The sequence below is a fragment of the Candida jiufengensis genome (assembly GCF_024610255.1).
Source record: "Candida jiufengensis strain CBS 10846 chromosome Unknown scaffold4, whole genome shotgun sequence".
NCBI classification, from domain to species: domain Eukaryota; kingdom Fungi; phylum Ascomycota; class Pichiomycetes; order Serinales; family Debaryomycetaceae; genus Lodderomyces; species Lodderomyces jiufengensis.
Window position 1 is genome coordinate 180456 of NW_026261559.1, and position 14045 is coordinate 194500.

The window sequence follows — 14045 nt, forward strand, 5'->3', positions numbered from 1 at the left end:
GGTGATGGATGAATTTCATATTTCCTTAATTTCAATTTATTAAATTCTTATTGTTCTCAAGTACTAATTTCATGTTTCAGATTTATTTAATTACTTGCATATAAAAATTTCTTTTTTTTTCTTTCTCTATCTTCGCCTCATTTTTATTAAACTTTAATTTTTTGATAATAATAATAATATTTTTTTTATTATTGCTATTGATTTAAAAGTATAAGAAAGATCACAATACAAAGATTTATATACTTTCACATTCAAAAGTTACAAAATAAATATTATATAAACCAGTTTTAATTTTCATTTTTAAATTCATAACCTCCTTATAAGTATAGTAGAAGAGTTTGCATTCTAACTAGTTTGCATTTACGATTTCGAAAATTTTAACTTCATAAATGACTTCTTATTTGACAAATGAAATTTTAAGGTTATTTTGAAAAAACAATTAAATTACATATGATTTTCAAGCTTATAATCTTGAAACATCATTTTTAAACAAAAGGTTTGATTGTTAATCTAAATTAGTCCATTTTTGTGAATTATTAACTAATTTAGAGATACGATTGAAAATTTAATCTTCTGAGATTTTGTGTAATTTTGGTTTTAAGATGTAAATATTATTTTTATCTGTTTCAAGAAACGAAACTACTTTTACATAACAACTTTAACATATACTAAAGGTTAAAATATTGATAATTTTCTTCTTTTTTTATAAAATAACCAGCTCCTGTTTTATTCGACTATATGTCACAAAACGAATAGTGATTATTATACTTCCTTCATATCATATAATCTTGAAACAAAAAATAAATAATATATAGGACTAGAGAAGCTTTTTCTTTGGTTAATGAAAATTATTGGTCTAGAACCACAATTGGAAAAAGGAATGCTAAAGAGAGTAGGTTTAAGCCTTTCTTTATTATGGCAATGAGATAAATACACTTAATTGAAAATTGTACTGGCACTTCCAGATCGTGTAATATATTTGACAAATTTAAATGACTAAAGAGTTAAAGGAAAACTATTTCTGCGGCGACTATAGTCACCAAGCATAAGTAATTCTTTATATCTTTTAAATAGTTTGGCTTTTAATATCACGCACATTACTATTTATACCTTTGTAAGCTTTGAAAGCGCTAAGTTTCTTTGGATCATCATTAAGCTCAGCACGATATTTTTCTAGAGTTTTCATATGACTCAAAACATAAATTGTGATTCGTAATTATAAAATGTGAAGATTTTCTGAATATAGTATCAACAATTACAAATTAAATGAAAACTCTAGAAGCACTAAAAGATTAAGTCATCGAGAGTTGAATAGTTATTACTTTGATTAGATTGTAAATAGTACTCAATAAAGCTAAAAATTTAATAAATCGAAACCATAGTTGCACATTCAATGCAATTACGAATAAAAAAACATATAGCAGCAAAGTTTGAAACGAACAAATGAGAACAAATACCATTGAGTCTGACTACTAACTCTTTATCTGTAAGCTGGATCATCATCTCTTGGTCTTGCTCTTGAACTTCGTTTTGAACCACTTCCTCTTGTAACATCAACACCATCTACAACTCTAAATATATTTTTATTAGAATAATTTGTTAAAACTCCAAGATTATCATCTGATTCAATGTTAAGTTTTAAAAATAAATCTCTCAATTCAATTGCTCCTTTTGGTTCCTTCAGTCCAGTTACTCCATCTAAAATTAAACGAGTTAAATTTTTGCAATTTGATATATACAAACAAGTTAAATCTTCAAGTCTGTTGTTAGATAAATCTAATTTTTTTAAACTATCTGGAAATGTTTGGTTTGATAACATTGAATAACTAAGATCAACATTTCTCAACTTTAAATCCCTTAAATTATTTAATGTACTAAATATACCAATAATCGTATTGAAACTAAAATCGTGAATATAAACGGATTTTAATGAAATTGGAAAACAATTAAGATTTAAATTTTTAAAACCTAAACCAGACATTTCAAATTTTGTTAATTTGCCACAACCAGCTAATGAAATCTGAGATAAATTTGAAAAATCATTCTGATAAACACTACGTCTTCTTTCCCATGAAAAATATGTTTCTCGGTGCAACATCAATTGTTCCAAGTTTGGCATGTTGAGTGTTACAGAAAAAGGTTCAATACTTTTGCTACTTTTAGTAGTTTTTTTTGATTGTTTACCTGATGCTTTGTCAACAAATGTTGAATCATAATTAAAAAACGTGATTGGATTGACTATCGGACGTCCATAAAGTACATCTAACTGATTAAACATGAAATCTAAGAATTCTAAATAATCCATTTGATTTAAATTTGTTTCAAAAAGAGCTTCGATTTTATTATTTGAAAATGTAATTTGTTTCGAACGTGGAAATTTACATTCACCAACAACTTTAGCTATTTTGCAACTATCAATTTTTATATTTTCCATTTTATTGGACAAACCTGCAAAAATACCTGCTAAATCTAATAACTTCATACCATCTAAATTTAAGTCATCAAGGGATGTTAAGCTTTCATTAGATTCTAAAGCAAAACAATTACTCCCATGGATGTGAAGCTTTTTTAGTTTTGAAGGAAATCTAAATTTTGAATTAATAATAAATAATTCACCGTTGCTTGAAAAATCTGAAGTTTTAAATTCATCATTTGTACCATCTTCAACTTGTTTGAATAATTGATTAATTTTATGTTTTAAAGTTGTGTTAAAAAATGTTAACTCTTTTAATGACTCTGGGAACAAACATTGTAAAAACCCAATAAAATTACCACAATGTTTGATAGTAAGTACTTTTAAATTAATAAGTTGATTCAAATTATTCAAATATTTCATTTCACATGTATTTATGTCCAATATTTTAACACTTTCTGGAATTTTAAGTTCATCTAATGATTCCATAACACCCAAACCTTCAAGATTTAATTGCTCAAGTTGATTCAAATTTCTTAAGTCGATTCTCTGTGATTTATTCTTTTGCTTATACAATGTTAAAGTTTTAAGTGATTCGGGAAATGGAAAATTGAATAATCTCAGATAAAAAGTAGTCAATGAATTTATTTCACTTGTTTCTAATTTTTTTATAAAATTATGTACATCCTCCTCGTTGAAATTGACATTTCCTGTGTAAAAATCTGAACGATCAAACACACCTCCTCTTCCCATATGAATTCCAACCACGTTAATTTTATCCCATACTGATTTTAATTCGGCAAAAGTATTTGATGTATCTAAAAGCAATTCAAACTCAACATCACCATAATTAACATCAACTACTGACCTTGTAACTTCTTTAGAACTTGACCGGGTTATTCTTTTCCTTTTCTTAGGTACATTAATAACTGATTCGGACTTAATTAACTCTTTGATATCATCAATTTTACCGGAAATCTTCGTAGGTTTGAATTTGAACTTGTAATATAGATCTTTTACATATTGAGCTGATCCATCTCTTTGAGAACCATCAATTGTACTTATTTTGAAATCGGAATATCTTTCACGCAATGCATATTGTTGTAGTGGTTTGACACCAACTAATATTTCAAGTGTTTTATCATTGTTGATATATTTAATAATTAATGTTAAAACTTCTTTAGGTAATTTTAAAAATATATTCATATTTGATATATAGTAGTAGGTGTAATACCAAATATTTTAAGTTGGTTGTTTGAAAAAAAAGTGTGTTATACATATTAAAAAAAAATTTGGTTGCCATTTTTTTAATTTTTATCAAATTTAGACGTGATTTTATTTAAAGCTACCAAAACATGTTTCAGAAATGATTTTCAAAATTAAATACCCCACATCAAATTACCAAACGGCACATTTTAAATCAAATATTTTAAGTAATGTTCCAAGGGAGAAGTCAAAACATGAATCTAAATTCCTTTATCTCGTTAAGTACTTAATCATGACAACTAATTTGGAGTTTACAAAAAGTTGAAAAAGCTAAATAAAAACTTGAACAAAAGCTCGCTCCAGATATTATAGTTCTTAGATCAAATAACCGTATGAATAAGCTTCAAGTCATATATGATAATCATTTTAACTCCATTAAATTGCTGCTTTTAATACTAAATCAGCATATTTTCAAATTAATCAATATTCTTAGCTTTCAAGCTATGGAACCAATTCTGATTCGAACAAGCTAAAACAGTTAACTGCATCCAGGAATGATAATTTGTAACCTCAGCGCTGATGTTTATCAATGGAATTGATCATTTTGGCAAAAACTCCGTTATATACACTAAATAAATCTCATTTTTTTCCAAAAAATAAACCACATTTGAACTTAAATGCATAGATCTGAATCTCAACCTGTATATCAATCATCTACCAATGATCATTATGTTCTGCATATTGCAATGATTAGAATTTTCAATAATAATTATAATCGGTCCTTAAACTTGCTATCTTTCATACTTTTATAATCATGCTAATTCTTGACCTTAAAACACTTAACGCCTTATACTTCACTTAGTTCGTTGATTGTAGTCGGTCTTGTTGAGCTTAATCAATCTGAGGGCATTTTGTTTACAGCTTTATCCCCATCATGCTGTACTAACATAAAACTTCTCCATTTGGCATGTAAAAGTGGCTTGTGACTTTAAATCACTATGTTTCCCTGTTTCAAACATCCAAATTATTAAAACTGAAGCTTCGATCATATGAAACGCAGTGTTTAATTGACATTAGGAACTAGTTTTGGTAAATGGTCCTGGATTGAATTAGGTAAACCTACTTGCTAAAGTTGTTAATGGAATTTTTCATTTGTTTCTACTTGCTAGAATGAATCACGTGACAGGACAATATTCTCCGAGAGTCAACTTGTTACTATAAAGAGGGGGTTGATAATTCATTGTATCATCGTCGCGAGTTTCAGATTAATTAAAGACATTGATATTACGTTAAACTAGTATCAGCATCAACTTTTGTAAGCAATTAAATTAGATATACAACATTAATTAATCAATTTATCGAGGATGTACATTATTATTTTCTCTTAATCTATCTTCTATAGCTCTTCGAAGTACGAATTGTTGTTGTAGTAGTAAATTATGAATATCATTTCTATAATGTAATGGAACACCTCCAATTGACTTTAAATTTTGATACAAGTTATCTACGATTCCCATACTTTCTTCAATTTTTGTTCCTGTTGGTACCATTGAATTTGCATCGGCAATACTAAATTGAACTTCTCTCAATTTATCTAGACCACCTTCTTGTTCTGGAGTATTTTCATAATTATCAATTTCAAAAGCAGTATCAAAATCTGGATTTGTTTTTTTGTAAGCTCTTTTGACTTTTTTAATATGTGGTCTAGTTAATATATGGTGAGTATTGTGGACAAATTGCCAATTAACTGTAATTGAGTCATCAATTTTACTAGCATGTGCACTTATACGATATGAACAATTACATCTTTTAGTTTCTGAAGCTTTTCTAATTTTTTGAACAGATTCATAACTACCAGCACATTCACAAACATAACTTTCTGTCCATTTGTACTTGGTGGCTGGTTTTCTCTTCTCTTTTACATTAACTGGTGATATTTTCCTAACTAAAATAAACCAAGTTTCGTATTCTTCTAAAGTATTAAATTTTAATTGTATCTTAGGTTCTGATAAATTAATCGGTAGACTATTTGGAAATATTAGTTTTATAATTCTTAGTTCTGCACTAATTGATTCATCTAAAATTTGATCTATAAATTTCTGGTTGTTTATCATTGTTTGATAACTTATCAGGGAATAAATTTCAAAAACTTTGTCATTGATATTTGGATTTAATAAAACTGATCTCCAATATTCACTAATGATTTTGGTATTATTTAAAACATTTTGAACAGAGTCTTGATTCAAAAAAGTATTAAACCATTGAGGATGTGGAAATTGAGTTTCCATTGAACTCGTTTAATTTTAAGTTGTACTGAATTGTTAATGATTTAGCTGTAACATTCAAGTTTCATGTGTTGATTTAATTAATTCAATTATGTATAAATATTTATATAAAGCGCGTTTGTTTTATAATTATAATTTTAGTTTTAGTTTGGTTGTAAAAAAATTACCCTGCCTAAAAAATTTATTGCAAATTCCATCTCTAAAGTATTATAAAAAAAATTCTTCACCAATTTGTTAAGTAATTTTTCTTTTTTTTTAATCAACAATAATTATTGATTGATTTTAATTAATGCCAATGTTGATAATAACAAGTTGTTACCAAAATTGTTTCAATTATCAGCATTAGTCTCAATTATTCGAAAAGATCAGAGAATGAAAGGGTATGTCATTTTGAGTCAACAAACCATCAAAAATGAAAATCAATAATATCTAAATGATTACAATGAATGATATAATATTTTAGCTGAGGATGTACATGCAGGACAAATTGTTAAGGAATTCTTCGTTTATGATTTAATTTTATTAGATTTTCACATTTCGATTGGTTTACGTTATCAATAACGACTATTAGAAGTAAAACTGACAAATTTATTAGTATGTTTTATATTTAACAAATTTTTTTCAATTAATTTTACAATTTTATTACTATGATGAATATGTTCCTACATTTTTCTGTCCGGTGAATCAAACATGATCCAATGGATAATTTACATGCATCACCATCTGACTTATTTATAAAATTAAAAAGTTATTTGAGATTGGAGATAAAATAAAGACGAGGTTTAAATACTAACAGGTAACAATTAGAGTTCAATTTTGCTTGTGAACTAAATGATATACGTATATCCTTTTTGGTTTCTACGTCCTTTTTGAAATTAAATAGCTCAGATCAAATTGTGGAGTATTAAGAACTATCCAAACTGGTCAAGGACTCAAAACTTCAAGTGAAAGTATAATTCTCAATAAATTTGATCAATTTACAAAAGTTAATGATATAATGATGAAAACCTAATTTTATCAGTTCTGCTTCTGAACCAAAAATTCATGAAGATAACACTTTACCAAAGCTCAAAATCTGATATATTATTTAATTTTTGTGAATTGATTTTTTAAAATTATGATGAAGATTTTACTTTGTGAGTTTTGAACTTGGGTTCTAGTCAATTTTAACTTCAATGATCTAAATGTATGTTCAAGCAAGGAATCTAACTCAAAAAATTATATCGTATCATTTAGAATCGTACCATAGAGTCACATAGTATTGAAAGATTATGTCCTTATAAATTTCAACAAGTCTTCTATTCTCTCTACTTATTCATTGTTTATGTAATTTACATTTTAATAAATACTTATACACTAAATATAACAACTTTACCATCAATACCAGAAGTTGAAACTTTATCACTTGAAAAATTCTTAATACTTGAAATAGTATTTTGATGAATTGTGCTTAAAGCTTTACCACCACCACTTACCTTGTTAGAAGGTTTTGCTCTACCTTTTAAATCCATTTGTTTAAACATATTTAAAGCTTGATGTGATGAAATTTCTTGATCTTCTTCATTTGTGGTGGTTGTATCTTTAGTCAAATCTTTTTGTTCTTCTATTTGATATGATTCTTCCCAATTTGATTCGTTACCTTTGTAAACTACTAAATTACAATTGAATCCACCTACAACCAAAGAATCGTCAGATAACCAAACTAATGATTTAAAAGGTAAATAATTAGTTTTCAAATTCAAAATTGATTTTGGTTCTAAACCTTCACCTTGTGGATAAACTATTCCAATTGAAGAATCATGACTAACCCAAGCTAATGCGTCTCCATTAGGACTAAATTTAACTCCATGAATCCAACCCAAAGTTTCATTTGTAAAATCTCCACAAAGTGTTTGGAAAGGTAATTTAGTACCCCATACTGAAGGTTCTGGTTTGGAATCAATTCCCTTGATGTAAGCTGAGAATACTCTAACATGGCCGTCAGTTGATCCTGAAGCTAATAATATCCCATTTGGATGCCAATCTAAACTTGTTATTGTTGACTTGATTGGTTTTTTCAAATGCTTGGAAATCCACCAATCATTTTCTTCTTCATAATAACAAATAGCAATGATTCTATCACTTGAGCCTACGGCAAATTTTAATCCATCGGGTGACCATCTACAAACAGTTGCAGCTCTGTTGATTCTTAACAAAACTAATGTTGGTTTATATTCTTGTTCACCTGGTGGTTTTTCCCAAACTAAGGCATTTCTATCTTGTGAACAAGTTAATATCTTGGTTCCATCTGGTGAGAAATCTATACTTGTAACTGTTTTATCATGACCTCTCAAAGTTGTAATTAAATGAGGTTTTTGAGATAAATTTGATTTGTTAATCTTATATAATTCAATTTCATTTTCTTTTGTAATTGCTAATACTGAACGATCTGGTGAGAAAATATGATCTTTAATTGGTAAATGACCCAATTGATAAATTGCTGGTACTTTTGACATTTTTGAGTAGTATTCAATTGACTTTTTAAATAGTTTAGGAGTTGACTCTCTACTAAACTTGATCCTTTGTTAGTTGTAAAAAGCTAAGATAAATTAAAATTACTGAAACTTCGGAATTTGAATTTGTTAGCAAAACTGGTTTGGTAGCAACTGTTTCACCAAATCGAAAAACTCAATATTCAAAACTTAACAACTTGATATACAAATCGACCAGTTACTTCATTCAATCAATTTCTTTTTACATAAAACCTTATCGCATTTCAAAACACAATATACTAGAAATTAATTAACAATGGCATCAGAAGATTGGAGAAAAATAGATATAGACGCATTAGAACCAGAAAATCATTTAACAAAAGAAGAATTAATTCCACCAAACTTACCCCAATATACAACAAATCAAATTCAAGAAATTGGACAAAGTATAAGATCACAATTATCACAAGGTAAATTTCAACAGGCTTTAGTAACGGGACTTGATAATATTCCATTTGCTTCATCACCACAAGAAAAAGAAATTCATCAGCGAACAATTTTCGAGGTATTATGTTCAATTAAAAACAATAGTAATTCACCAAATGATATTAATAATATTATAAAGGGATTAAATCAAGAACAACAAGATAATTTGATAAAGTATTTATATACTAATATGTCTACACCTTATGGACAGAAACAAGGTGGATTATTATTAAATTGGTTTGAAAAAATTGTTGAAATTGTTGGAATTGGATCTATTTCTAGGTATTTAACCGATAGAAGAACTGTATAAATAGTCAATAAAAGTTTGATGAAAGAGAATTTTGGAGTTGTTGTAGAGTATATAATGATTAAATAAATCTGTATTAAGAATTATATGAAGAAGAAAAATATAAATTGTAATTAGGCTTGAAGTGTTTTTAAAGGTGATGATTTATGATTGTTTACACTATTGCCTTTCATTTTACTTGCGCTATGCGGTGAGGATAAATTGCTCTTTTTTGTAATTGGACTCAAGTGTTGTTTATTTGAAGGTTGGAGAACATTTTTATTTTTAATTGGAGTGCCAGAAATTGAATTTTTATTTGATTTTGCAGAAGATTTATTTTTAGCTTTTGGAGTTGATGAAGTTGACCTATTATTTGAATAAGTAGCTTTATTGTGAAAATTTATAGTTGGTTCAATTACTGAATCTTGGAAAATATCATTCGGATTGAAATTTGAACCACGATTTGGTGATGAACTGTTTATAAATAACCCATTATTACTTGTAAAACTATCATTCATGATTGTACCCATTGATGATGGTGTACCTTTTAATCTTTTAATTTCTGCATCTTTTTCTGAAATAATTGAGTCGTATTTTCTTTTCAAGTTTGATAAGTTGGCTTTGTTTTGAGTTTCATTGGATTGTAATCTATCATTGAGTGTTTCCTTTTCCTTTGTTACCTTATCAAATTTATCTTCCAAGTGTAATACTCTATCAACTTTAGATTTTAATTTCAATTTTATTGTCGATAATTCTAGATTCAAATTTTCATTTGTGGTGAGTTCGTTTGACAATTTTGTATTGTTAGATTGTAATGATTTTGACAACTCAGATTCCTTTTTCAATGAGTCTTCTAATTGTTTAATCTTTCGATCTTTCTCTGAACTAAATGATTCCAAATTTAATATTTTAGCATTGAGTTCATTTTTTTGAATATCAAATTTCGATTGTTCATTTTTTAATCTCTGTTGATGAGTTTCGTGAAGATTATTTAATTCAGACTTTGTTGATGAAACAGATGATCTTAAATCTTTTTCCAAATCTTTTGCATTGTTTAATTGATTTTGTAATTGATTTATTGATGAGTTTAATTTGGTCATTTCTTGATTCTTCTCATGTATTTTTTCCTTCAATTGCTTAATTTGTTGTTGACTGTGTTCTACTTTACCTTCTGTTTCACTACCTGAACTCTTTAAATTTGAAATTTCAGTATCTTTTGCCACAATTGAGCCCTTGAGAATATCTATTTCTGTGATAAATTTTTCCCTTTGTGCTTTTTGAGAATCTAAATCATGTTTTAAGTTTACACATTCAGCTTCAAGGTAAGTTAATTCAGACTTTAATTTATCTTGTTGATTGATCATTTCATTAATTTCTTTTTGATATATTACTTTTTCATCTTCAAGTTCGACTATGCGAGCATTTCTAGAAGCTAAATTTTGCTTGTTATCAACTATAGTTTCATTTAAAGATCTTATACGATCATGTAAAGTAGTTGCTTCATTTTGTAACTTTGAGATTTGATTATTTAAATCTTGCCTTTCTTCACCTAATTTCGAAACTTCATCTTTTCCTGCTTCTATAACTTTTTCAAGCTTCAACTTTTGTCCTTCGAGTGCTGAAATTTCTTCTTCATTTTCAATCTTTAAAGCCTGAAGGGCCAGAAGTTCTTCTGAGACTTTCACCAATTTTTCAACATACCTTAAATTCTCTTCTTTAATTGAATCAATAGTTTCAGTCTTTTTCAGATTCTCGGATTCTAATTGTACCAAATTATTCTTTAATTTCGTAAAAGTTTCAACTAATTGAGTACTTTCTCCTTTAAATCCTGAAATTTCTAATTTAATATCTTCAATTGAATTAAAATATTTCTGTTTTAATTGTTGTTGTTCAGCTTCTAAAGCTTGTATAATTAAAGTTTCTTTTGATGGACCTCTTCTTGGAACCGGTGGTTTTCTGGGGGATCTTATTTTGGTTATTATTGGTTTTGTAATTTTATTTGAAACTTCAAGTGGCTTTTTGTGGTAGGTGGAAGTTGATTGTTGAATTGTTGGTACGTGAGGAGCTGATAATGGTCTCATTATTTTTCTAGGACTATGACGACTTGAAGACATTGTTGGTAAAGTATAACTCGGAACTCTTCTTGTAACATTATCAGTTTCATTTGAAGTTGTAGGTAATTTGAAGTTTTTGACAACATCAGCTACATTGTTTAAGTTTGATTTAATTAATGATAAATCTCCAAACTGGTCTAAATTTAAAACTATCTTTAAGTCTTTGTTTTTGAAAATGTAATTTGTGATCAAATTGTGAGATCTTTTTAGATCACTTTTGGATTTGTTGACCATTGTTTGAGTAATTGATGAAATATTTGAATTTGCAAAAATATTTGAACTTAAACTTGAATTTTTCTCATTACCCATTAAATCAACAAATGTGGTTTTTGTATTGTTGTAAAAAAAAGTCATAATCAAACAAGATCTTGAAGAATTCTCATTGAACTCAGTACATTTACTTAATCTTTGTTTCAAAATATTTTTAATTAATTCTTGATTTGGTTTTGTTCTCTTTAATTTGTTTTCGAAATTAGTGATGTATGAGAATGGAATTTTTTTGGATTCAGTACCATCAGTAACATCCAATAAGTCAGATAAATATTTATTATTTGAGATTTCAAAAGATGAAACAAATACTGGTGATTCCAATTCATTTAATTTCTTCAATTTTAAATTGACTAATTGTTTCAACATTGTAGTTTTACCTGAATTTGTTGGTCCCATCAATACAATACATGAGTTATGTGAAGTCTCAATTAAGTCTTTGTAGTTGTTCTCATTATGCTGGTAAATATATTCAAAATCATATGTAGTATCATTAAATTCGATTGAGTTATTGTCTAATACATCAAAACATGGATATTCATTATAGGTTTGAGCGTTGTTCTGTCCCTTTATTTTTAAATAAAGTGGGATTGCTGACATTATTGAATAACACTTTCAATATCTAATACCGGGTATGACTTTTCAAAGATGTTTAAGAAAAAGATGTTAATTTTAAAAATATTTTAATTAAAGTATAAACAAATAATATTTGAAAAGTAAACACAAAATGTATACAAAATGTAAACAAATAAATTTTATGTCTTTTTTCGGAAAGTCGCCAATTTGAAACATGATATAAATTCAGACGACAATTAACAAACTCATATTTGATGGGATACATGAAAGTGCAGTGATAGGTTATTTGTACATAAATGAGAGTAGTATCATAGAAGCAGTCTGTAGCGACTATAACTTACTGAAGATGAAAACTGTCTAGGTCGTTCAATTTGCACGCAAATTAAAGAAAAATAAAATGTCATCGAAGTTAATCTTTGATCTATAATGAAATGACTGAGTCAAGACCGACTCGTATAATATCCTCATACATTTTTATTTTATCAGCTTGAGATTGTAAATTAGTTTGATTTTACAATGTGCTTGAATTTGATTTTTTTGAAAAATTGACAAATTCAATTGAGCCCTCTTGAAATATTATTAAATAGTCGGTGGTCTTCAATTTTATTTGGTCTTATGGCAGTCTGCTGAAATATTGAGATCAATTGCATTACCTTAAATTCTCATTTTTATATACATTGAGAAGTTATGTTTGTTGGAAGAATTAAAAATAAAATGTGGACAAATATTAGGAAAATTGGAAACTGTTAGTTCGTTGTAATTCAGTAACGATTAAGAGGTTGTCAAGTCAATTGTGAAACAAAGAGTGGGGACGATGTGCATATGTATGTGACTTAAAAGGTCCAAATAGTCTAGGAATTAAAAAACTCCGAAAGTATGTTTTCGTAAATGTAATTCAAAACCTCTCGAGAATACTAGGTCATTCTTACTTTGCATTTGACCTTATGCCTGGTACGGATATGCTGAAAATGTTAAATTCTAGTGGTAACAATAATCAGAAATTTACTAAATTTTTTTTTGCCTCCTTTAAAACAATACAAGGATCTCGTAAATCATTCCTTTTTTAAAAGATTAGGAAATGTACAAAATTGAAACAAAAATAAAATAATAAAGACAACTTCAAACAAATATGACTTGAGTTAAAAGTTGGATTATATTAGTATTGATACCGAGTTTGATTGATAAATTTCTTATAGATCAAAATAAATTGTAATAATTATTCCTATAGTTATGAAGTTATAATAATTTATTATATTTCCGAAACGTAAAACGATTTTTCAATTTGTGGGGAGGAAAGATCTAAGTACCTTAAAATTATTTTTAGTCGTGAAATTAGAAAAACAAAGTAAAAAAAATACTTAATTTTCTGACACCCAAACCTAATTTCTACTGCTTCGGTAGTAATTTCACTTTAAAATATATCGGAAGAAGTAAAAAGTATCAACTGAAACATTTGTCTCGAACGTTTGATAAATTGGATTGGGGTCAATGTTTTAGTTGGTTTTGATACTTTTATAGATTATTGTTTATCGGAAAAACTAATAAATACAATAGATTATTGGGTATTGACTATACTTTTGATTGCCGAGTACATGCCTATGAGCAAATTAATCAAAACTAAAAGCTTGTTGTTATCACACTAGTTAATGTAGTACTAAGCTTGTAATTAAGCTCTTAGTATTATCACCTGAATATTTGATATATTATATCTCGCCTTATATAATAAAACGGTTTTTAACTTTTGTACTACATTACAAAATAAGTAATAAATAAAATTTAGCAGATCCAAAGATTAACTAAATATTCATCTTCAATTAATTTACCCCAATATGCTTGAATTACATAGGAAAAAATTTTAGTCTTAGTAATCATTTGAATATATTGGTCAGAATACTAAATTATGATTTATCATATTCTCCGGTTTACATTTTTATCTATATC

General features: G+C 27.4%; 5 protein-coding genes across 5 annotated transcripts; 1 reads left to right on the plus strand and 4 right to left on the minus strand. All coding sequences in view use genetic code 12, as the record gives it.

Annotated features, from left to right (window-relative positions):
- Window positions 1-1480: 1480 nt before the first annotated feature.
- Window positions 1481-3619, minus strand: KGF54_002009 (uncharacterized protein; the record flags this gene model as incomplete). The annotated part of the gene is made up of 1 exon (XM_051762442.1): window positions 1481-3619. The coding sequence occupies one exon, from the start codon at window positions 3617-3619 to the stop codon at window positions 1481-1483; it is 2139 nt and encodes a 712-aa protein (XP_051620521.1).
- A 1355-nt stretch (window positions 3620-4974) lies between these two features.
- On the minus strand, window positions 4975-5907 carry KGF54_002010 (uncharacterized protein; the record flags this gene model as incomplete). Its single annotated transcript, XM_051762444.1, has 1 exon — window positions 4975-5907. One exon carries the CDS (start codon window positions 5905-5907, stop codon window positions 4975-4977), a length of 933 nt encoding a protein of 310 aa, XP_051620522.1.
- A 1346-nt stretch (window positions 5908-7253) lies between these two features.
- Window positions 7254-8399, minus strand: ARC40 (Arc40p; the record flags this gene model as incomplete). Its single annotated transcript, XM_051762445.1, has 1 exon — window positions 7254-8399. One exon carries the CDS (start codon window positions 8397-8399, stop codon window positions 7254-7256), a length of 1146 nt encoding a protein of 381 aa, XP_051620523.1.
- Window positions 8400-8691: 292 nt separating this feature from the next.
- Window positions 8692-9171, plus strand: ARC15 (Arc15p; the record flags this gene model as incomplete). The annotated part of the gene is made up of 1 exon (XM_051762446.1): window positions 8692-9171. One exon carries the CDS (start codon window positions 8692-8694, stop codon window positions 9169-9171), a length of 480 nt encoding a protein of 159 aa, XP_051620524.1.
- A 110-nt stretch (window positions 9172-9281) lies between these two features.
- Window positions 9282-12128, minus strand: KGF54_002013 (uncharacterized protein; the record flags this gene model as incomplete). Its single annotated transcript, XM_051762447.1, has 1 exon — window positions 9282-12128. One exon carries the CDS (start codon window positions 12126-12128, stop codon window positions 9282-9284), a length of 2847 nt encoding a protein of 948 aa, XP_051620525.1.
- Window positions 12129-14045: the final 1917 nt, after the last annotated feature.